We start from the raw sequence: 24,212 nt of genomic DNA on the forward strand, positions 1-24,212 counted from the left end.
TTTTTTTTAATTTATACATTAAAAAAAAAAAAAATTGAGTTTTAAATTAAAAATAATTTTTAAGGATTTTTTAACTGAGTAAAAAATTTTATTTGTTAAAAAAAAAATATCAAATGTCGATATTAAATTTTTATAAATAAAAAAAATTATTGTTTTAAAATATTCCAACAATATTTCATGCAATAAAAAAATAATATAAGCACTCACCGAACAGCATTCTGCATCTAGGAATTTCTTCATGAACTTCCAATAAAATTTTTCTGAAACATAAAATTTAACGACATTTTTACTCAACCAAAATTAAAAAAAAAAAAAAAAACTATTCATAATTTCTAGGAATAAATAAAATTTTAACGACTTACTGACCGTAATTTGCTTAAACTTTAAATACAGTATCTAATGCATCTATTTGTTCTAAAAATGACGATGATATAACGAACAGTAGACAGTAGGAAGGAAAACCCAGGAATTAAATTAGCGTTTATATAAATCAAGTCAACGTGGCTAAAATACTGCTGACTAGCACGATAAAACGATAAATTCGATCACATTAGATGCAAAAATATCGATCGGTATTAAGTACAACAAATAAATAATAAATGTAATGCACATAATAATAATAAAAGAAAAATACTGTGCTCTAATTAGCAAAGTTAGGTTCATTTCTTATCAGCAGTAATAAGACTTGGCTAAGAACTCGGACTCTACTAAAGAGTAAAGAGGGGAAGGCAAATTCTGGGAATCAATTTGCGAAAATACGAAGCCGTTTGCCTGAGGCTTTCACCAGCAAAAGATAACCAAAGTGCGATACGACTCTCAACATATAACATATCGTTTCTTAAACTTTTTATATTTTTATTTTCATTATTTTATTTTTTACTTACACACTCAACCCCCGGATGTTTCCAAACGTTTCGCGGAAACCAACGCCGTACCCTCGCGTGTTTCCCGTCGTCTTTCAACTCTCATGCTATACGCGTGTTTCCTTATTGACTCTTTTTTTAAATTTTGCATTCATGTTCCTTGTATCACCGAAAAAAAAAAAAACATGTTTTATAAGCAATCTGATGTTTAAAAAATTTTTTTAATAATTTATTCAGTAATAAAAATTAAAAATAATTTTTATTTTAAATAATTAATAGCTCAAAGAGATCCAAGTACCCTCCTAGTGTAAAGAATGTCTATAAAACAACAATACCTAGAAATACTTTAGTTATTTTAATTAATTAACAATATTTTTGAAAAATATTTAAAAAATTAAAACAAGTATGAAATAATTTTGATGAGTTTAAAATAACAAAAAATGAAAGCGTTATTTGTATTTTAATTGAAAATAAAACTCGCATGATTAAAATTATAAAAATAATTTAAATTGGCCAGTATTTATTTAATCTATTACAAGTTTTATTTATCATGTAATAGAGTTAACCCATCAAATTACACCGTGATATTAACCAACGTCATGCAAACAGTATAAACACACTGTATGATACCAGCGAATTAACTTGTTTAATCTTTAAGCCATGATACCGTTTAATTCGATAGCCATCAATAAATTCGCATACTTTTCTCACTTATTTATACCTACTTTTAATTACAACAAGATATATTGCTTTCATTTATATAACAGCCTGCATAAATTTAAATTTAATGATTTAAATTGAACTTTAATCACTAAATAAATTATTTTCTTGTGATTGAATATCGGAAATTAATGTCTTTATTGATGTTATGAATTTTAATTTTTGTAATTGTTTAGCTCCACAGTGAATTTTTTTCTTTATATAAAAATTAAAAATTTATAATTATTTAATTAAGAAAAAATGTTTAATAATTTTTATGGTAAATTATTCTGAAGCTTAAAACCAAACAATTTCCTTAATTTAAAATATCCGAGGTCAAGAAGTTAAAACCGACTCATAGTTCAGATCATTGATTTTACATTAAGCTGTGTTTGTCTATTTTTTTTTTTTTTTATTTCTTTGTGCTGTTGAATAATAACAATAGTTCTCACAATGGACTGCAGAATATATATTTGATATTTGTGTGTTTATCCATACAGCAAGGAAAAACTAAAATAGAGAAAACGAGGTAGAGTTGTATTGGATAAACGGAAGGGCGCAAATATCACGCAAAGTTATGGGCGCAAACGACCGCAATATTATTAGATTAATGTCCCTCGTATGTCTTTTATTTCAATATTGTGAATGTATATGTGTGTTATTCATTAATTTAATTATTTTTTAAATTTACAAGATTGAATCGAAGTGAAAAATGCGAAGCATTTATCTTATTTTATATAATTGAGTTGAATGCTCGAAAATTGCTTACAAGTTTTACACAGATAAAAAAAATTTTACTACGAGTAAATATTTTTTTTATAAATTTCTTGCTCCAAAATATTTATATTTATTGATTAAAAAAAATTATTTGGATTTAAAAATTTAATCGTGAATATTTTGTCGTTTTCATAGAAGGTACATATTTATTTTAATCAAGTATTTTTTTTTTATTTTAAAGAAATTTCGGAATAAAAATTTATAAACCAAGAAAAAAAATTTTAAAGCAATAAAATCAGCTTAAAGGCATAAATTCAAGTCAAGACCTTTGTAATGACACTAAATTTCCTAAATAATAACACTAAATAAAAATTGTTCCTTAAAAAAATGTAAACTAACAATTCCGATTTCAGGTGAAAAAAATTCTTGGCTAAAGAAAATTTTAACTCTTGAAGGAATCGACAGTGAAGTAAATAGCGCGTGCGAGATATAGGTGGGCACAAAATGTATTTATTATTAAGATTAAAATTATAATAACAATTATATTGCATTATAAATTTAATATTTATTTTCAGGCTCATGCAGGAGATATTTAAATGCGAGTAGAGTAGCGAACGTTAGTAGTTAGTATATATAATACGGTAATAAACAAGAACCCGAGGCGATGAATGGTAAAGTAGAGTGAGGACGTAGACGTTGGAAGTTGTAAGTTGGGAGGAACGGTGGAAGATGGGAAGCTAAAACCTCGCGTCCGTCCAAGAGATATTGCATAAGCTTGGGAGGGAGCGAGAGATGATGATAGAACTTGCCGGAGAGGAGAGGGAGTGGGTGGGCCGGGGGGACGCGATATTTAAGGGGGTGAAAGATTTAAATATGGACGCCCTCGGACGTAGAGGTTTCACGGATATTGCCGGGCGTTTCTAGGGCCCTTTGTCAACCGCCACTGTCTTATCAAGATCCTCTGAGGATCCTGCACGGGAACCAGAATGAGAAGGAGGAGATCCGCAAGGTATGTATATTCATCGAGCCAAGTACTAAGTATTGCTAGAGGATTAAATTTCTCAGGTTTTTTAGCCGGCATAAATTAATCAGGAATTATGATGTGTTATTCTATTTAATTTTTATTTAATTACCTTGAGAAATTTTATTTATTTAAGGTTCAATTATTTTTTTTTTTGACTTAAATTTGTGCCATTTCAAGGTTTCATATAATTCTCACAAATGATGAATTTATTATGATGAGTATTTAGGCAGCATGCGGAAATCTAGATACATAATTGAGTAATGACCTTGTATTTTGTAAAATATTAATATTTTTTAAGATATAAGCTCACTCCAACATTATACTCATCGAGAGCTTTCATTTGAGTACCCACATCAATTTTTCATATATTTATATATATATTATATATATACATATATGAAAAATATATCAAAAATGTATGTGGGTACTCAAATGAAAGCTCTCGATGAGTGTAACATCGAGATAAGCTTATATCTTTAAAAACATCAATAGTTAAGGAGGTACGGTACAATTCAACAAAAAAATTATTTTCAAAAAATTTATGAAAAAAAAATTTTTTTAATTTTTAAATAATTTTGTAGCTCTAATTTAATTTTTAAATGTTAAATGTCCGCTGATTAATTTTAATATTATTAGAAAATTAAAAAATATCTGACAATTATTTTTTAATATTTAATGAAAAAATTAACGTTAAAAAATTTTTTTCCAATTATAATTTATTTATTCTTATTTATTTATTCTTTTAAAAATCCCGCCACTATCTCAGTCGACAAATCAACAACCGAATAAAATAGTCACAGAAGTGACGTAAAACGATACGACATCCGGCCATCAACTTTTTAGAAGAGGATATTAAAAAAATTACCTGAAGTCTTCTTTTAACCCAAGACGATATTTATAAAGATCCACCGCCGATTTAGATTTTTTATTTTTAATAATCATTAAATTATCAATTCCAAAAAAATGATTAAGTTGGAACTGGAAGGTGAACAAAACTGGTATGCTGAGGCGTACATATTGAATTATTCAAATCACCAGATCAACCTCCTACTTGGACTTGTTTATTATCCATATGCATATGCTCAAGCTGATACACCGGCGAGGCCCAGAAGCCAGGACAAGAAATATTGCGCATTTTTTATCCGTTTAATATTAAATCCACTCACGATTAACGATATTAATATTGCTAATACCTATTTTTATTGGAATCACGGAAAGATTTACTCAAATTTCGAAGCATGCAACGGTTATATGTCCGAGTTTACTTTTTACTTTTTATACACGTAAAAACGAAAGATTAATTGAAATTTATAGAAAATATTAAAGTTCGCGGGTCAAATAATAATTATTAAGTAATTAAATAATTTACAACGACGAAAAAAGTGATTAATTTAACGAAATTGCGGAAGAAATAATTGACAAACTCGCTCCCGTGGTAGCTGGCGCCATCTTGTGAATGTATCTGCGCACTGCGTCGCAAAAGGTCTGCGCGGTTTCTACCGCGGGAATTTGAATTTTTACGGAGTTTCTTTTGTACCGACCAGACGTCGATAATTTAATTTAAAAAAATAAATAAATAAATTTTATTGAATTAATAATAATCAAATCAGCTGGCTTTTTCTTTTTTTTCTTAATTATAAATTAATTATAAGAAGAAATGTTTGTAAAAACTTTTCACTTGTAATTTTTGAAAATTCTTAGATGTAGAATTTTTTGATAAATAATTTTTGTGATAAAAATTTAATTACAATCTTTAATATTAAGAGAATAAAAAAAATTTGTTGTCGAGACCCTTATCGTAAGCAAAATTTACTTCAGTGACAAATAAATAAAGCTCATTAAGAGGATTTGATAACAAGAAAGAACCTTTTAAAGAAATGATAAATTATCAATAGACACTAGCTAAAAGAATTTCAGAAATATTCGTCAGTTCCTAACAATAGACTTTTATAATTAAAAGATTACAGATAGGGCCATTAAATGAAACAAAGGATAATACTTTAACCGAAAATTCAAGAAGGAGAAACAATTGACTTTTGTTAAGTTTTCTAGGAATTTTTTTAAGGGGAAGAAAAATTTTGAAAAGCAAGAATCTCATTAATGCCCGTTTTGGAACTGTCTGAAATCGTGAGCCTATATAAGGTCTACAATTTTTAAGCTCGCTCATCTAGTCACTTTCCAACAACAGTATTTGAAATACCGTGATGTGTTAATTTCAACGTAAGTTCAATTAAGCCAATATATATTGCAATCGGAGCACGTGGAAATTTCAAATCAAGAATGTAATTTTACGGAAAATTAGTTTATTTAAAAAAAAAATTTTTTTTTGTTTTCTTAACCAAAGAATTATTCTTGAGTCATGTGAATTTTTTTTGGTTTAAGAATTTTTAATCTAGATTCAAGTTAACTTTTTTGTCATCTGAATTTACTCCAACTGCTCGCATTTTTGAGAACATTTCAAATTTTAATAATCATACCAATTGTTGTAATTCATTTTTCAGATAGTTTTTTATCCAAGTTGCGTGCAGTTCTTCAGATTCCAATTCCAAAAAATTGAAATTGTTTCAAAAGTATCCAGTGATTTTCTAAAGAAAAAAGTAACAACTAAATTTTTATGGCTACTCGAAAGGATTTAATTTGTGCAATAGTGTCAGGAAAGGTGAGTAGAGTTAAAAGAGTATTAAGAAAACTCCGTAATGTCGATGTCAAACTTTGTGGACTTTTAGTAACATTAGCAGTTAGCCGTAAAGACCCCAAAATCGCTAGAAGTCTAATAAAATATTTTGCTCGTAAGAATAAACAGAAGATAATTTTTTCTTTCACCATTTCATTGTTGTACGCAATTTATCGGGGGGATTTGACAATAGTCAAGATTCTTGTGAGAAACCGTGCGAATGTAAGCAGTCAATCAAAGAACGGGTATTCTGCACTTTATTTCGCAGTTTTGAAAGAACGCGTCAACGTCCTTAAGTATCTTATCAAGAATGGATCCCCCGCTGATTTGAAAGCCCGAGGAGTAAAGAACCGTGGATTTACACCGCTGCACCAATGCGCTGTCCACGGTAAAAAAAAGTGCGCTAGCATATTGGTAAAGTACAATAGCGACGTAGTTAACCCAAAAGGTCCTGAGGACATCCATCCAATTCATATTTCTGTCTCGTACTCCAAATACAAAATTACATCACTCTTGTTGAGTTACGTTTACAACATCGATTTACGTTTCCCTGAGAGTATTTATGGGACGGTCAGGGATCTTTTCAACGGGATTTTTGATCTGCCGAATGAAGAGCCAACTTTACTGCACTGGGCAGTCGCCAAAGGCGATATAGCCACGATCAAGATTCTGCTTGACAATGGAGCAAACGTTAATTTAAAAACACGCTCATTATTGACTCCCCTGATGATTGCTGCTCAAGAACCTAATTTGGAACCACTGCAGATTATTTTGGAGCAACGGCCTTCTGTCAATGAAGTTGACTGTTTTGGTAATAACGCTCTGCATTATATTTATAATGTCCTCGATGCCCATGAATACCGATACTTCTTTATGGAGTCTTTTGAATATCAAAATGACACAGATAAATTAGAACTTTTATTGAAAGCTGGAGCTGATGTTTTCGCTCCGTGTTTGTTTGATTTCAGTCGGACTGTAACATCAATTCTTGAACTTGCGATCTACTTTGGAAGGTCTCTGGCAGTTCGACTTCTTCTGTACAAAACGGCATTGGGACACAGGCAGTTAAGCTACTCTATGATCGAGCTTGCAGCGTTTGATATCAACGATGTCGAGGAAAGTGATAGAAATGATATACTTTACATAGAAAATTTACAACTTGATACTTTGAAGATACAAAGTTACCTAGCATCGTTTATAGAAAACCGTCATGCAATTGGCATCTACGCAACAGATGACGATCTGAAGAAAGTCCAAGCTTTCGTTTCCAAAATCAAAATGAGTAAATCGGACTTTCATTATCAAGAGGAAAAAAAAAGCATGTTGGAAAGTGAGAATTTATTGAGGAGTCTACAAGTAGGGCTGACTGGAATTACTTGCTGGAATTTTATTGTTGATAATCGAGAGAAATTAATGAAACGTGCATTTAATGCGGATTTTATAACGGGATTTGATTTTGTTAATTTTTATCGCGACAAAAGAACCTACTACTATGCAAATTTATTTGTATATAAGGTTAATTACGCAATTGCTAAAAAAGAGACTCTCGGTAAATGTATCGAAATCATCTCGGATCTCTTTATGCCGTTTATTCCTTACGATTGCTGTGAGGCCATTGCTACTCACTTCAGTAATGAAGAATTAAAACAATTTATATTAAGTTTTAAACCCCTTAACTTTAGATACATGTACTTTTAAAAATTAACCCTAAAGATCTTACATTTCATGTTACATATTACTATGTATCGGTCATCATTATTAAAATTATTAAAATCACCTTCGATCGATCCCATTGCAAAACATCGCGGTTTAATTAACTTTTCATAATTTAATCGTATAGAATCTTGTCACACAACACCTATCGAAGGTATCTTGGTAAGATAACGAATTTCTAGGTGTTTGAAATCATAAATTTGTTATTTTACTGGGGTACACTCGATATTATGCATCAGACAAAAAAAAATCACTTAAAAATTATTTTTTTAGTTCAAGTTAATTTTTTTTTTTTTCCATGAATAAACTTTTAATAAACTATTGAAAGTGTAATTGTAATCCTTTCACGACTTTAATTTATTTATTTGTATATTAGCTTGAAAAAAAATTTTTTTTTTGTTTTTTTATGTACATGTTAAATTAATTTAAGTTATTTATTTATTTATTAAATTATTTATTTATAATAATTATTTATCGTTGAATTATCTTTATTGTTAACACAAAAATGATCTTTTAAAAAAAAAAAAAAAAAAAAAAAAAAAACATTTATATTAAATAAAATAATTAAAAAAATATATGAAATTTATTTTTTATTTTTACCTTTTAAAATAATTAAATATAATAATCTAATTTTAATTTTTTCTTAAATAATTTTATATTATCAATATAAAAACAAATCATAATTTTATTTTATAAAATATTTATATTCATATTTTAAATTTAAAATTGCCCGCGCTTTTTTTCATTGCGCGCGTTTCTTCCACAAAAACGAACTACTAGCGCCAACGTGCGAGTGGATGAGGTTAAGTACGCTGTATAGAAATCAAGCATAAACAGTGTTTGGTGTTTGTTTTTATTCTGTAGATCAGACTGATAATTTTATATATTTAATTATATGTTAATTTTTATTAGATTAATTAAATTTAAAAGAAAAAATGTTTTCAACGAGTACGCAAAAAAAATTTTGGATTTTTTCAGATGAAAGAGATCTGATAGCATTAAGGCAAAAAGCAAATGCCGCTTATGTTGATAAATATGGTTCAAAAATGATGGTATGTATTTATAATTAAATATTTCTTTGTTATTTTTAATTGTAATTAACTTTTTTAAATAATACTAAAATCAGCTGAGACCTGTCAAATTTTTATTAAAAATTAATTACACTAAAAAAAATTATTTACTTTTTATGACAAGTCATTAATAATTATTTTTACTAAATAATTTATTTATTTATTTATTTATTTATAGCCTGAAGAAAGAGAGCTATATTTCTTATCTGATACAGAAGAACGAATGCTGTTGAGATTTTATGAACTTCAACTTCGAGATTTTTGTAAAAGATTCTCTCCACCAATGCCGAGAGCTACTATCGCGACAGCTTTGCACTATTTCAAAAGATTTTACTTAAGAAATAGTGTCATGGATTATCATCCCAAGGAAATACTTGTCACGTGTGTTTATTTAGCAACAAAGGTATTGTATTTTTAAGTCATTAACATTGATTATTGGTTTTTTTTTTAATGATGATAAAAAATAAAATTGAAAGAAATTTTATTATTTTTTATACAAATAAATTTTAACCGTAAAAATAGTAAAAAAATTCAAACATTATTTTTAAAAAATTATTTCTTAAATAAAATTCTGATATAGTCAAGTGTCATTTCTTTGATTAAATTATTAATTTATTTATAATATTAAGGTTAGCAGTCGACAATTTTTTTTAGCAAAAAAATTTGATGAAAATGATTTTCTATTTATTTATTATATTTACTAATTATAAATTATATCAAACAGGTGGAAGAATTCAACGTTTCAATTTCACAATTCGTCGCTAACTTAAGAGGAGATAGAGAAAAAGCATCAGATATTGTTTTAAACAACGAATTATTGTTAATGCAGCAATTGAATTATCATTTGACCATCCACAATCCTTTCAGACCTGTAGAAGGTTTTATGATTGACATTAAAGTAACTATCAAGTTTAATCTTGTTATTTAATAATCTGTTGGTCTAATTTTTATTTTATTGAAATGATTAATTTTACTTTTTAGACACGATACAGTTCCCTAGAAAATCCAGAAAGATTAAGACCTCACATTGATGATTTCCTGGAAAAAGTATTTCTCACAGACAGTGTACTCCTCTACGCACCTAGTCAAATAGCTCTGGCAGCTGTGCTTCATGCAACGTCTAAAATTTCTGCTAATTTAGATAATTACGTCACGGATATTTTATTTTCAGCTGAGCAAATCGGTGGAATTATTGAAGCTGTACGAAGTAAGTTAATTTTAAACTAAAAAAAAATTTTTTTTTTTTATTTATTTTGATTAAAAAATATTTTTGATTTTTTAATTTTAAAAATATTAATTTTTTTTTTTAATTTTTAAACTAGAAATTCGATCGATGGCCAAAAGTATTGAAATACCTAATAAAGAAATAGTAAAAGCCCTTGAAAAAAAATTAGAAAAATGTCGGAACCAAGAAAATAATCCCGACAGCGAAATGTAAGTTTAAAAAAAGCCCATAAATTTTTTTAATACTTAAAATTGATTAAAAAAAAATTTTTTCATTATTAATATTATATTTTTCAGATACAAAAAAAGAATGCAAGAGATGTTGGATGAAGAAGACTTACACGATGACGATAGATACGCTAAGATCGTGAAAGATCAAGCAGCCAACGACGAAAAAATTCTAGGAGTAGAAAGAATTAATTAGCCTACAATTCTCCTAATTTTTCTGAGTTTTCCCGTACAAATTTCCCAGGTTTTTCTTTTAAAATATTTTTTCTTAATTTAATAAGTAAAAAAAAGGAATAAATAATAAATTAAATCACGGCAATGTATTTAATAATAAATGCACAGTTAAAAATATATTATATCGTATTAAGAAAAAATTTGATATTTTTTCACGTATTTTGCCGTAATAGTCTAAATGCATAAGGTAGTTAATTGAATGCGGGACATTTTGGGACATTGATTTTTTAGTTGATCTTGAATGTTGAAAATAAAAAACAATTTTATTTATTTTTAATTGTTTTATTTAAAACAATTTTTTTTTTCTTAACAATAAAAAATTTGACAATAATAATCAGTTTTGTTTCAACAATACAAATGATTTTTATTTTTAAATTACAAATTACAATAGATAATTGTTATAAATCAACGAATTAGCAAATAAATAAATAAACAATTTAAATTAATTTAATCGTATGCCTGTATAAGGAGCACATGTTGTCAACTTCTTTCTCTTACAACCACCTTCTGGATGTGAGATTGCAAAATATTTTACGTTCTATGAAATTCGTGGACTTCTAGGACTTGAAAAAATTTTAAGTACCCATAGATTTAATTTCAAATAAAATACATTAAAATAAAATACAAAAAACAAAATAATAAATAAAAAAAAAAAAAAAAACTCAGGATGCAGAGCAGTAACCCTGTTCGTTGTTTAAAAATTAATATTTGCTATCATTCTTTTCAGACTTTTGACTATTTTCACACTATAACGCTGAACCCTGTACAATAACGGAGATTTTGATGAATTATTCTTCTTTTTATTCGCGCTAACATTCTTTTTGGTCAACAGCCGCGCGAGTTCACATTTTATTTGTTTGGTTGCTGATGATATTGAAACATTGATTTTAGCAACCATTTTGCTTAATGTTTTAATAACTTCTTTCACATTTCTGGAGATGATAGAATTGATCAAATCTTTTTCAGCTTCCATAATCGATAACTTCTTATTTTCTTCAAAAAATTTGTAAAAAAAGTGTTTACTGGAGAGACTGCACTTGAATTTTTGTCGCTTAAAATTGAGATGTGACGACAAGGAATCCTGGTGGAAAACTAACTGAGATCGTTAATTTTCGATTTTTATATGGGGTAATATGCAGCTGTCTTAGGTAGAAAATGACTTTATGAGGAGTCTATACCTGTCCCAAAATCTTTTACTATCACTGCAAACCCGCATTGAAGCAGGCAAATACTTGAGGACATCAATGATGGTTAATTACATTCTTATTATATTATCAATTTGTGTCTTTCTAATTTTACCTAGTCATGCACTATGAATGAGTTTTAGATTTTAGTTTGAGCTTCCTTTTAATTTTTCTATTTCTGATAATAAAAGAAGATGACATTAAGAAGGCTATTAAAAATGCAAAACTAATTTTGAAGCTATGGAAAATTTTATTTTTGGCCTCTTAAAATTTTATTTCTAGTCTGGGAAAATTTTATTCTTAAATTAAATTTTATTTTTAATTTATTTACTTTAAATTTGACAATTTTTTTATTTTAATTAACAAAAAAATTAATTTCCTAAAACTATTTTTAAAAAATCGAATTTTTAATTTATAAAAATTCAAAAATGTCAAATTTTATGACAAAAAAATTTTTTTTTCTTTTTATTATTTTTTTTTAGATATAAAAAAAAAATGCAAGAGATGTTGAATGAAGAAGACTTGCTCGATAACGACAGATACGCTAAACTCGTGAAAAACCAAACAGCCAACGACGAAAAAATTCTAGAAGATAGAATTAATTAGGTTTTTCTTTAAAAATATATTTTCTTAATTTAATAAGTAAAAAAGGGAGTAAATAAAAAATGAAATCACGGCAATGTATTTAATTATAAATGCACAATTGAAAAAATATAAGTCAATTTAATAATAACTGTGATTATTGTTATTGAATATATATATTTAATATTAAAAAAAAAAAATTTTATATTATTTCACGTATTTTGCCGTCGATAGTCCAAACGCGTAAGGTAATTTATCGAATGCGGGACATTTTGGTACATTGATTGTCCTGGAAGATTTGTCGGTAAGGGCTGGACGATTGGCAAAGACGGTGGCAGTGCTAAAGGGTTCACATGTGATGGTAGCAACGGTGGTGTTGCTGCTTGTGGCTGTCCGGGGTAATTGAAGAACCTGGAACAGAGATTATTTTTTTTTTATATCTCTTGTGACTTTGAAACTATAAATAATTAAAATTTTGTTTTATTAAATGATAAATTTTGTTAAATTGAACTGTACTTTCTTAAATATTAATATTTTTAAGAATATAAGCTCATCCTGATGTTCCACTCATCAAGAGCTTTCATTTGAGTACCCACATGCATTTTTCATATATTTTATATATTTCATATATATATGTGATATTTATAAAATATATGAAAAATGCATGTGGGTACTCAAATGAAAGGTCTCGGTGAATATAACATCAGGATGAGCTTAGATCTTCAAAAATGTCAATAGTTCACGAGATACAAGGTCATTTTTTAATTATTTTTCTTATTCTCTTATTAATATAAATTAAATAAATTTTAATTTCAGTGCGTATCAGCGGAGAAGAGTTATCCATTGAGTAAGAGACTAAGGCTTACCACAATCGATCGCCAACAAAAATAGGTCTTGGCGCTGGTATGCCTAGACTGGAGTAGTACTGTTGTGCGAATAGCTCAACATCATTAGTATACTTGCGTTTCCACTTGGTTCGCCGATTTTGGAACCAAATTTTGATCTGAAATCATGAGGAGATGTAAAAATATCATCTAATTGATAAAATTGATGATTTATCATGCTAATTATTGCTAAAAAGGGCAAAATTAATGCTCCGGGTGAGGATCGAACTCACGACCTTAAGATTATGAGACTTACGCGCTGCCTACTGCGCTACCGAAGCATCTAAAAGCTGAAATGTGCATGTCATATTTATTCGTAGATTCTTGAAAAACAATTTAAATGCTCAGGCAAAAAATAATGGCATGACAAATGCGTGTTGTGTATCTTAATTATCGTACTATGACATTAAAATAAACGTTTTTATTCACGCGGGGGTGGGAGCCAGTCAAAAGCTTCGAGAGTGGCGAACGCGGCTCGTTAACTCTGAGAAATATTGTGACAGTTATGTCCTGGCTTGAAAGACTGAATTTTACGCTACTTTTCAGAGCTTTCATGTTTTTTATTTATTGGAGTATCAAGACCAATTTTTTTTTCTGTAATATTAATTTATTTTTTGAGAGAAATTTTCACTCCTAAATTTTTTTTAGACTTCATTTTTATATATTAACATTGTAAAAAATTTATGGAGTGAATTTTTTATTTTTTTAGTGAGTAAAATTAAAAAAAAAAATAATTTTTATTAGTTAAAAAATTACAAAATGCGTTTTTAGAGATTTTAAAATCAATATAAAATTTTTTTTAGTTTAAAAATTTATATTTTCTCCCAATTTTACAGTAAATTAATTATCTTCCCGATTTTATAACAAAAATGAATAAAAACTTGGAAATTTTTCCACTTAAAAAAAAAAAAACTCCCAATTTTTTACAATATATTATCATTGTTTCAGAGTTTAAAGGGTAGTTAGGTGCAAATGAATCGCATACAGAAGCCCTAGACTCTCTTAATTATATGAAAAATAAAGTGAAGAACGGCGCCAGTGCATGAGTGGTACACATGTGGCCCTATAAGTAAATATGCAGCCATAATTCATGCAGTAAGTATTGACCTAATGACTCCAAAACCCCTCGTGAATGATAGAAGAAAGGAGAAAGGACGTGAGAATTATTAATAAATCCTTGTACGAAAAAATACGTAAATTTTCAGTGTTCAATACAAATAAAAATGAGCCAGGTATTTAAATTTTAAAGATAAAACAAAATTATTTTATTTTACGAAAGACATTTGTAATTTTAATTTAAATAATGTCTTGTCATTTTTCAGAAGCTTTTTCCGGTTGTTAAAATATAAATTCTTATTTCTAAAATAAGAAATTATCAATTTAAAAATTTTATTTGTAAATTAAAATTGATTGGAGCGGAAGGACCCTTCTTCAGATCATGAGTAATTTTTAAAAAATAATAAGAGTAAAAAAATTTAATAAATGAGATGAAAAATTCTTAAAACAGCGTGTTCAAAAAATTCTCAAGTGTTGATTTGTTAATTAACGAACTTCGTAATCCTAAGTCATAACTAACGCATCATATGCAGTCTCGCCTTTTTATCCTTCTCTGGCGACTGTCGTCCGCTTTTTTACTCAGCAATTAATTAAAATCAGCCATTAAATATACATACAGTGTAATAAAAAATGTAAAGAACAGTGACATTAATGAATTATTTTGCAGTGTAAAAAATAGTGAATAATTACCTGAGTTTCTGTGAGTTTTAGACTCTTGCTCAGTTGCAGTCTCTTCGCAATACTCAGATATTTACTCCGCTCGAATTCAGTCTCCAGGGACTTTATTTGAGCGGCAGTAAATGCTGTACGCGGTCGTTTTTTCTTATCGTCCTCGCTGGTCACGCTACCGCTTCTTTCGGTTATTTCTTTATCACTGAGATCTATCGCGGGGTTTATATTACTGCTGCTGCTGGTACAAACTTCTGGAAAAAATCTTTTATTTTAGTTAAACTTAAAATTAATTCAATTTTTGGTTGTGATTTTTTATTTTTATTCAATAAAAAAAAATGAAGAATTTACTCCAAAAATTTTTACGGTGTACTAGCAATAATAATAAAAAAAAAAAAAAAAAAAAATATTGTCGTGAAAAATAGTTTGGTAAAAATAATTAATAAATGAAAATTAAATTACACAGTAAAAAATTTTGCGTCATTGCGTCAAAAAATTTGATGTTAAAAATTTTTATCTTAAATATTTAACACTTTTTTGTGTTGATTTAATAGAAAAAATGATGACACTGAAATTGACAGACATTAAAAATTATTTAAAAATTTTATAATAATGCAATTATTAAAAAAAAAAATTAATTAAAAAATTTCACATGTGAAAATTAACAAAAATTACAAGAGAAAATTTTTATAAGCATTTTTTTGTTGTAATTGATTTGTTATTAAAATTTTTAAAATTTACAGCGAACCGCTAACTTGAGTATTATAAAAATAATAATAATAATGATAAAAATTTTTTTTTTCTAAAAACTAAATTAAAAATAAATCATCAACATGTTTGTAGTCGAGTAAAAATATGTCAAGAATATTTCACTCACCAGAAAAAAAACTATCTGTTTTAAAAAATGAAAAATGGGAAATTGATTTTAACCGTGATGTAAAACCGTGAAAAAAAGGATCCATCGAGCATGTGTCATCGTAGATGAGTTTCTAGTGACACAAAAACTAACTCTTTTCCGCTGAGATGATTAATGGGCGGATAATTAGAAGCTGATCCCCTGGATGAGGCTCCCAGTGCAATATAAATATATATATATATATATATATCTTACACGTTTGGGGAACAGAGAGCAAGAATAAGAGTCAGAGCGGTCTTTCGATGGACCAAAGAGTCGCTGGAGGGACATTTTTCATTTCGGGCGAGTGTAAGACATGAGACGACACGACGTGTGTTATTCACAAACACATAAATGGGCCCTCTCTCTTCATCCCGTTTTATTTATATTTATTTTCTTCATTCTAGGCGAGTCATTTAAAGGCGGATAAATATAAACATAAACAACGTGCAAGACACGTATAAAAATGTCACTGGTGCGATAAAGATTCCCCGGTAATTGGCCAGCGGAACAAATTTTTCTCTGAAGGAAAATTTTCTATTTTTTTTTTTTGTTAGAAAATAATTTTAATTCTTCTTATAATTTTTTTTTTTTTTTTTTTATTAAATCAATTAATTAATTTTTTTTAGTTATAAAAAATTTAAGGACCATCTTACCCAATTATTAAATTAAAATTTTTTATTTATCAGACGTTATTTTAATTATCAATATTTTTTTAAATCTTAAAAAAAAATTATTAATAAAAATAATTAATTTTTTTAGCTAAAAAAAAATTAAATGACCATCTTACCCAATTTTTTCCGCGCTAAAAAATTAAAAAAATTAAATCCGACGGAACTAAAATCTGTGCGATGTCTAAGCGCAATAAATATTCAATTTTTTAATTTTATATTTTCTTACAATTTTTTGATCAATTTTAATCAATTAATTAATTGTTTTGGTAAAAAAAAAATTAAAAGACCATCTCACCCAATTTTTTCCTTGTTACAGAAATAAAAGAAAAAAAAATACAAGCCGACTGTACTAAAATGTGTGCGATGTCTAAACGCAATAAATATCCCAAAAAACTATTCGTAGCTGAATATTTAAGGGGCTACGAAGAAGCGTTTACTGGCTACTAATTGTCAGATGGCGACGTAATTGTCGCATTTCTCAAGATTTTTTAGCTGATGGCAACACGGGGCGTTACCGCAACTCCCGATCTAAGTGTAAGTCTAAAATCGTATATTAAGACTCGTTAAACTTGTTGTTTCTTTTGGTTTTATTGGACATACATTTTATTTATCGCTCCGATAGTGACAACTCAATTTCTTTGCAATAATAAAAATAGTAATGTAATTATAATTAAAGTAAATAATTTTCTGCTCTGTTAGAAAGAGTTAGAAAGAGAGAAAGAGATGAGACGGAAAAATAAAGCTATGTTAAAGAGTTTGAAACTTAAGCGCAGGAATAGAACACACCACGCCTCATAGTTTACCTAATTACTTTGAGCTGCGGTGAACTTGTCTCCTAATTATTCGTTGATTGATGGCTTTTTACGCATTCTACAAATATTTGATGCGCCTATTATAAACTCTTTAACGTCAGCTCTAATTAAATTGTCTTTCTGCAAGTTATTAAGCACCGACTAAATCACAGTCAATTAAATTTGTTTCAACTGATTTATTTTTTTTTTTACTTCTCTTTTTCTTAATGAAGTCTTTAAATTTAAAATTATTAACTCGAATAATTAATTATCAAGTAATACGTTAAATTAATTTTAAAAAAAATCTAACTTAATTTTTTACTCAAAAATTTTTGAAAAAAAATTTATCAATTTTCATAAATTACTAAATTAATTATTAGATTTAAAAATTTAATTTTAATTGATTTTTAATTTGTTTTTATTTGAATTTTTGACTTATATAAATTCCAATAATTAAAAATTTTTAATTTATTATAAAAATAATAAATTAAATATTTAATTTAATTAAAAAAAAAAAAAAAAAATAAATAACTATTAAAATAAATAGATCTTTAAAGTCAAAAAGACTTTGATTAATTGCTATATAACGTTACGGACAATTAAAAAAACTTGTATAGTGATTACTTAAATCCAAACGCGTGCCTAGAAGTTTTTATCTCAATATATTAAGCGACTTCGTTGGAAAAGTAAATATTTATATTCAAAATTTCAAAACAACTTGGAACTACCCTCAACACAAAAATCGGAAAGCTTTAAATTTATGAGGATAAAAATAAAAATAATGTAAGCCGTAAATTTATACTTCAAACTTGAAGACTTTATTTGATAATTAAAAATTAATAAAATATAAAATTTTATTTTGCAGAATTCAATCGGGGAACAAGAGAGTTTATCACCGGATTTCCATGGCAAAATTAGCAAGACAGATAAATACTGATGTGAGACCAAAAACATTGAGTAGGCGTGGAATCTGCAGGAAGCAATGGATCAAACAACTAACCAGGGGCCGTAAGTAGGGCTACAAGCTACAAATGCTTCATATTTTATTATATTACTTTACTTATGTCTTCTGTACTTTGTTAAATACTCTAGATCTTCTATTCACGCGATCTACGATCTACGACCTACGATATTGTATCTTCTTTGGAGCGCGGGTGGAATACTCCGTTCAAGGGTAGGAATTTATCTCTAAAACTGTGAGTTAATTCAGCAAAAAACGCCGTGCGTACTCACTGTCACCTTTTCCTGCGATAAATTTTATGAGAAAAGTATGCCCTTTTCTTGGATCAAGTACATCCGCAGTACGAATCACAAAGTTGATAGTATTCAATGAGTTCCGCAAAAAAAAAAATTTACATCCTCCAGATTTTATTTAGACTCGTGAGTATAAGTGATTTGATTGAAATTTTACTTTCAATTTTATTTAATTATTCATTTTATGATTTTGATTAATTATATTTAGATAAGATGAGTGTGAATGTAGACGTAAAATTGTTATTATTATTTTAATTTTAAAAAATTAAAATTTTGCTTTATTAAATAATTACTGTTGTTAAATTAAACTGTACTTTCTTAAATATTGACGTTTTTAAAGATATAAGCTCATCCCGATGTTACACTCGTCAAGAGCTTTCATTTGAGTACCCACATGCATTTTCGATATATTTTTCATATATACATATATATAATATATATAAATATATGAAAAATTGATGTGGGTATTCCAATAAAAGGTCTTTATGAGTGTAACATCAGGATGAGCTTAGATCTTTAATAATGTCAATATTTCACGAGATACAAGGTAATTTCTGAATTATATATCTAGAGATTATTATTATTATTATTTATGATAATGTTAAATTAAATTTACCATAACTTATTCCAGGTTCTGACGAAGTTGATCCAATATCTGGATCTTCGAAAATTTCTATTTCATCTGTTGAAGACATTGATGAATCTGGTACCGTTAATCTTGTTTCTTGATCGTAAGCTACAAATTTATCAATTAATTTTTTTTCTCCAATACATACTTACATAATCTTATAATTAATTATAAATTGCTTCATAAATTTTAAAGATTGAACACTCGTGAATTTTATCCATGAAAGTTTTTGAAAAAATATTAATTTCATATTTTACTACAAACTTCTTTAAACCTTTTTTATATTAAAAAAAATTAATTTAGAATTTTTTGACAATAACAAATTAATTTTATAAAAATAATCTACAATTTCTTCTTTTTTATTTTTCTCTAAATTATAAAAATTATTTTTAAAAATTTTTTACAAGTTAAAAAATTAAATTCATAAACTAAAATTGAAAATTTCAAATTTTTTTTTCAAAATTCTTAAAAAAAAAAAAAAAAAAAAAAATAATTAAAACTTACATTCAAATGAATATAAATTATTAGAATCAATAAATTGATTAACTGGCGGATCTTTGCTTAAAATCCTTTCAATACTAAAAGCCGAAGATTTGTTACTATTTAAATTAGTATTGCAATTAGAACTTTCATTAACACTTGTACTTTCTTCCATATTAAAAAAATAAAATCAATTATTATTATTATTATTTTTTAATCACTAAGGATAAAAATCAAACAATTATCACAACCGAATAAAATGGAATTAAAAAAAAAAAAAAAAAACTAATTGATATTAATAATAAATAAAATAAATGAAAACGAATGACTCCCTTGTCATCGAGATTAGTCTCAGTTAAGCACTAGCTGTAAACTGTAAAGATAAAGATCATTGAGGATCAGTGGAGGACAATATTTTATAAATTTGCCAGAAAAAATTTTTTTTTATTTCTAGTTAACTTACAACTAGAGTGGAAGGGTGAGAGTGATAGGCGTAAACCAAAAATCCCACGTGCTGATGACGTACCAAGTGGATGGACCAATGATGCTGGATACTGGGCGTTACTTGGCAAGATCATCAACGCGAGATGATGATTTAGGGGTGAGCAGTTGAGCTTTTAATAATCATATAGTCAAGTGTTAACTTTAACTAACAGTATATGCATATAGTTATAGCATATAATAGAGCAGAATGGTTAAATGACAGTAATGAAGTCTCGATAAATTTTGCATGTTCATTTTAACATCTCGCCGCCTAACCGTGGCGTGTAGCTTAATAAACTAGTCGACTATACTTAACTTTACACTGTCATATAAAGTTTCTCTACTTACTATTATTAATACTAACTACTAACTCGTTAATTTTATTCACTTATAATTTAAATTTTGCATCGTTATTTTTATTTTTTTAAATTATTTATTTATTATTTATATTATTAAGAGAACAAGAGAAATTTTTGTTTCCAGGATAGTCACATGATAAAATCGGTTTTTTTTTAGTTAAATTTAGAGTCATTGCAAAGGTCTTGACTTAAATTTGTCAATAATTAAAAAATGACATTGTATCTTGTGAAATATTGACATTTTTTAAAATATAAGCTCATTCCGACATTACACTCATCGAGACCTTTTATTTGAGTACCCACATCAATTTTTCATATATTTTATATTTGTACATATGAAAAATATATCAAAATGCATGTGGGTACTCAAATGAAAGCTCTTGATGAGTGTAACATCAGGATGAGCTTATATTTTAAAAAACGTCAATATTTAAAAAAGTACAAAGCATTTTAACAAGTACAGTAACAATTTAACAAAAGTACAGTGCAATTTTACTATTATTTTAATAGTAATAAAAAAATAAAAATATTTATTTAAATGATTAAATATTTTATTTAATCTTTCTACAGTGCGGATAGCCTCAATTTAATGCAATTAATTTAACAAAAAATAATTATTATTGTTATTTAAATTTTAATTATTTTTCAAAACCTTATTTGGTACAATTCCAATTATATACAAGCCTACTTAAAATATTTTTACTCAAGTAATACGCTACCATTAAATTAATTTTTTAAAAAATCTAACACTTTCAATTTTTTACTCACAAATTTATAATTAAATTTATATATTTACTATAAATTACTAGAGTAATTAACAAAATTATTAAGTAAAAATATTTCAGTAGACCTGCTGGTTTTTTCAAACTTGATAAATTAATTAATAAATTTAACATATTAATTTCACATCTGCTGAGTTGAGTTTCCATTCCACGTGTTGTTTTCATCGTCATCGTCGTCCCCGGAGTATAATCGATGGACGTTGCCTCTTGCTCTTACAGTAGTGCTTGATCCACCAAGCGTCCTCCTAATCGAACTATTTCAATCATAAATAAAGCGTGTTAATAGAAATAGGAAATTAATTACTCATTAAACATAGAAAATTTACCCAGGTTGACTAACATTAGGGCGCGAACCAGAAGAATAGACTCCACCGGTTCGTGACTCTCCAGTGGAACCTCTGGAATTGTTAGTTCGGTCATTGGGACCTCTGTTATCCGTAAAATACCCTGTTATGTAATTAAAAACAGTAACCAGAGGTGCGAAAAGCGCCCACATGAATCTTGATATAAAATTTGTGCCATCTGATGGAATTATCGCTGATGGTTTTGACTGTGGAAAAAAAATTTTTTTTATTCTTTTAATAATAATAATAATAATAATAATAAAATTTTGACTTTTATTATTATTATTATTATTATTTTTGATTGCATTGTAAAAATTTTTTTTCACATTAAAAAAAAATTTAATTACATTTTTAACCGGTAAAATAAGCACAACAGCAGTAGGAACAAGTTCTAGTTCCACAAGTGTCTTATCATCATCTTCCTGATTTAAATCTTTCCTCGGGAACGACGTGGACATTGAAAATTGCTGGAATGGTAGCTCGATATTATTAACAACATAAGCTCGTAATTCTCTGAGTGTACTCGTAGGTTGGAATAAACCAGTGTGTGGGTTCCCAGAAGGCAATCTGAACTGTATGCGAGCTGTTCCATCAGCTAGGAAGGCCCTAGATGGTGGCGGCACTGCTGGACGCTCCTCTGTGTTATTTTGTTGCTAGAATTTATCAATTATCATTGTAAAATAATTTTCAATTATAGAAAATATTCTAAAGTAATTATTTAATTAATTACCAGCAAAACTTGCTCGCGTTGCTTTCGTTCAATTTTATCCTGAGCAATTTGGGCCCTGATCCTCTCCCTAGCCTCCAATTCAGCAGCTTTTTCCTTCATCCTCTCTTCATGCGCTAATTTCAACTCTAAATCCTGTTGCTTGCGCTTGGCGCTCTGGACATTTTTACCCATCTCCCGTCGCTCTATTTCTCTCAATCTTTCCTTTTCTCGTTCCTGCTCCAATCGCTGTTTTTTTTGTAGCTCGATTAATTTTTTAGCCCGTTCTATTTTTTCCTGAAAAAAAAATCAATAATTAGAAAAATTAAAATTTATATTAATTAATTAATTGATAAAAAGATAAATGTAAAAAAATTACTTCAGCGGATATTGAACTATCTACATTAGCATTAGCATTAACACCCGATGACACTGTGGTACTACTTTCAGGAACATTGTAATTACTCGTAGAAGTCTGGGGAGTATTTGAAACAGTAGCCTCAGCACTGGTTTGTTCCATCTTTATAAAGTTATTTGACGAGTCTTTTTTTCCAGCTTTTACCAAAACTGAGTCTATCTTGTCCTTGAGACTCGAGGAAGTTACACTTCCCGCGACTATCTCCAGTGGCTTGCCATTGTCGCCAATGAAAAACAATGACGGTACTGGTACCAATTGATCTGATTAATTTTACATTAAAGAGAATACTTTTCCATAAAAAAAAAAAAAAAAAAAAAAAAAAAAAAAAATATTTTTAAATAATTTCTTCTTTTTTTTTTGACAGCTGATGAATTTTTTTTTTAAACAAATAAATTATTATTATTATAATTTTTTATTGTTTTAAAAAGACAAAAAATTATCAGCTGTCTGTTAAATAATTTATATTATTATAAAAAAATCAATTATAATAAAAAAAGTTTTTATAAATTATTTTTTTTTTTTAATTTTCACCTGTGGAATTTTTTTATAATAATTCAATTTAAGTTTTAAAAAAATGTCTAATGTCTGTCAACTTCAGTGTCATAATTAAAAAAAAAAAAAGGATACAAATTTGAGCAAAAAACTTGTAAGACTCGCTGCCAGATTCGAGTTTTATCGCAACAAATTCATCCTTCTCCAAGGATGATGACACTTCTGGTGTATCGATCACCTGTGACGTTTCCTTTGATGCATCATCCTCACCTGCAATCACAATTGCACTGAGTAATCATGTTTACTCACCAATAAAAGTCATCGAGGTGATAAAAATATCAAGATCGAAAAATCTTGGAATAATTTATGGCCCCCTGAAGATGACATTTAAAAATATATAACCTACCAGCAATAAAAACTACAAAGATTGCGTTTTTGGACTTTGAAGTCGCGACAGCATCGTTAATGCTTCCAGGAAACCACTTCATTGTTCTGACAAATAAATATTTAATTAGTTATCTGAATTTTAAATCACAAAATTTTGTTTATTTCCCGAAAACGTTTGCTGACGTAATTAAAGTATTATTTAGCTGTCGATCATATGAACACGATAATTTGACACACAATAGCCATTAAATAAACAGTAATTATCAATATTTTTTATTTGGGTACATATTTTTATTAAAAGACGAGCGATGGCGCTACTAGTTTGTTTTCAATTTTTTTTAAATCACTTTTAAATTAAAAACAAAATTATGTCATTTAATTTAGCACATATTTAATAATTTATTTAAATTTTATAACAAATAAACTTTTGCAAAAAGAAAAAAAAAATTGACATCTAAAAATTAGAAAAAAAAAAAAATGCAATTTTTTAAAAATAGTCATTTGGAACAAATCTAATAATTTTTTTTGTTAATTGTCACGTGTGCAATTATAATTGAATTTTATTGCTAAAAAACTATCAGAAAAATTATTGTCAGTTAACTTCAGCGCTTTAAAAAAAAAATTAAAATTAAATGATAGACATTAGAAATTTTTTAAAAATTTTATAATAATTAAATTATTATAAAAAAAATTTATTT

The 24,212-nt window shown here is 27.5% G+C and overlaps 4 protein-coding genes and 1 non-coding gene across 8 annotated transcripts; 2 read left to right on the forward strand and 3 right to left on the reverse strand.

The window, feature by feature from the left end:
- Positions 1 to 5,366: 5,366 nt before the first annotated feature.
- On the forward strand, positions 5,367 to 7,849 carry LOC141536145 (uncharacterized). Of its 2 annotated transcripts, none has more exons than XM_074256455.1 (2): positions 5,367 to 5,523; positions 5,805 to 7,849. In XM_074256455.1, the coding sequence occupies exon 2, from the start codon at positions 5,918 to 5,920 to the stop codon at positions 7,673 to 7,675; it is 1,758 nt and encodes a 585-aa protein (XP_074112556.1). In that variant the 5' UTR covers positions 5,367 to 5,523; positions 5,805 to 5,917; the 3' UTR covers positions 7,676 to 7,849. The 2 variants fall into 2 exon arrangements, with proteins under 2 accessions (XP_074112556.1, XP_074112557.1); XM_074256456.1 differs by having other exon boundaries at positions 5,423 to 5,523; positions 5,809 to 7,849.
- Positions 7,850 to 8,513: 664 nt separating this feature from the next.
- Positions 8,514 to 11,107, forward strand: Cych (cyclin H). The gene is made up of 6 exons (XM_074256152.1): positions 8,514 to 8,742; positions 8,939 to 9,163; positions 9,485 to 9,658; positions 9,742 to 9,967; positions 10,083 to 10,194; positions 10,282 to 11,107. Exons 1-6 carry the CDS (start codon positions 8,626 to 8,628, stop codon positions 10,406 to 10,408), a joined length of 981 nt encoding a protein of 326 aa, XP_074112253.1. The 5' UTR covers positions 8,514 to 8,625; the 3' UTR covers positions 10,409 to 11,107.
- A 1,013-nt stretch (positions 11,108 to 12,120) lies between these two features.
- On the reverse strand, positions 12,121 to 19,897 carry LOC141535964 (uncharacterized). Of its 2 annotated transcripts, none has more exons than XM_074256154.1 (5): positions 19,568 to 19,897; positions 19,052 to 19,171; positions 14,843 to 15,072; positions 13,079 to 13,215; positions 12,121 to 12,623 (listed from the first exon to the last, which is right to left on the reverse strand). In XM_074256154.1, exons 1-5 carry the CDS (start codon positions 19,716 to 19,718, stop codon positions 12,425 to 12,427), a joined length of 837 nt encoding a protein of 278 aa, XP_074112255.1. In that variant the 5' UTR covers positions 19,719 to 19,897; the 3' UTR covers positions 12,121 to 12,424. The 2 variants fall into 2 exon arrangements, with proteins under 2 accessions (XP_074112255.1, XP_074112254.1); XM_074256153.1 differs by having other exon boundaries at positions 14,843 to 15,075.
- Trnam-cau (transfer RNA methionine (anticodon CAU)) lies at positions 13,305 to 13,377 on the reverse strand. The gene has a single exon. It is a non-coding gene; the product is annotated as a tRNA-Met (tRNA).
- Positions 19,898 to 20,928: 1,031 nt separating the features above from the next.
- Positions 20,929 to 23,754, reverse strand: LOC141535962 (UBX domain-containing protein 4). Of its 2 annotated transcripts, none has more exons than XM_074256150.1 (7): positions 23,534 to 23,754; positions 23,263 to 23,397; positions 22,597 to 22,895; positions 22,242 to 22,514; positions 21,859 to 22,164; positions 21,494 to 21,717; positions 20,929 to 21,421 (listed from the first exon to the last, which is right to left on the reverse strand). In XM_074256150.1, exons 1-7 carry the CDS (start codon positions 23,613 to 23,615, stop codon positions 21,289 to 21,291), a joined length of 1,452 nt encoding a protein of 483 aa, XP_074112251.1. In that variant the 5' UTR covers positions 23,616 to 23,754; the 3' UTR covers positions 20,929 to 21,288. The 2 variants fall into 2 exon arrangements, with proteins under 2 accessions (XP_074112251.1, XP_074112252.1); XM_074256151.1 differs by having other exon boundaries at positions 21,280 to 21,421; positions 21,508 to 21,717.
- Positions 23,755 to 24,212: the final 458 nt, after the last annotated feature.

Source organism: Cotesia typhae, unplaced genomic scaffold (assembly GCF_013202065.1).
Source record: "Cotesia typhae breed Kobodo isofemale line unplaced genomic scaffold, CoteBio_Ctyphae scaffold_152, whole genome shotgun sequence".
NCBI lineage: Eukaryota > Metazoa > Arthropoda > Insecta > Hymenoptera > Braconidae > Cotesia > Cotesia typhae.

What these genes read in the sequence shown, in the direction of transcription:
- LOC141536145 (XM_074256455.1), top strand. Translation starts at nt 5,918, where the DNA reads ATGGCTACTCGAAAGGATTTAATTTGTGCAATAGTGTCAGGAAAGGTG.
- Cych (XM_074256152.1), top strand. Translation starts at nt 8,626, where the DNA reads ATGTTTTCAACGAGTACGCAAAAAAAATTTTGGATTTTTTCAGATGAA. An exon ending in AATATGGTTCAAAAATGATG is followed by an intron (nt 8,743 to 8,938) that starts GTATGTATTTAT and finishes ATTTATTTATAG; the next exon opens with CCTGAAGAAAGAGAGCTATA. An exon ending in AATTATTGAAGCTGTACGAA is followed by an intron (nt 9,968 to 10,082) that starts GTAAGTTAATTT and finishes TTTTTAAACTAG; the next exon opens with AAATTCGATCGATGGCCAAA.
- LOC141535964 (XM_074256153.1), bottom strand. Translation starts at nt 19,718, where the DNA reads ATGGAAGAAAGTACAAGTGTTAATGAAAGTTCTAATTGCAATACTAAT. An exon ending in TAAAACTCACAGAAACTCAG is followed by an intron (nt 13,216 to 14,842) that starts GTAATTATTCAC and finishes TCATGATTTCAG; the next exon opens with ATCAAAATTTGGTTCCAAAA. An exon ending in TTTGTTGGCGATCGATTGTG is followed by an intron (nt 12,624 to 13,078) that starts GTAAGCCTTAGT and finishes TCTCTGTTCCAG; the next exon opens with GTTCTTCAATTACCCCGGAC.
- LOC141535962 (XM_074256150.1), bottom strand. Translation starts at nt 23,615, where the DNA reads ATGAAGTGGTTTCCTGGAAGCATTAACGATGCTGTCGCGACTTCAAAG. An exon ending in CTTTGTAGTTTTTATTGCTG is followed by an intron (nt 23,398 to 23,533) that starts GTAGGTTATATA and finishes TTGTGATTGCAG; the next exon opens with GTGAGGATGATGCATCAAAG. An exon ending in ATAGTTCAATATCCGCTGAA is followed by an intron (nt 22,515 to 22,596) that starts GTAATTTTTTTA and finishes TTTTTTTTTCAG; the next exon opens with GAAAAAATAGAACGGGCTAA.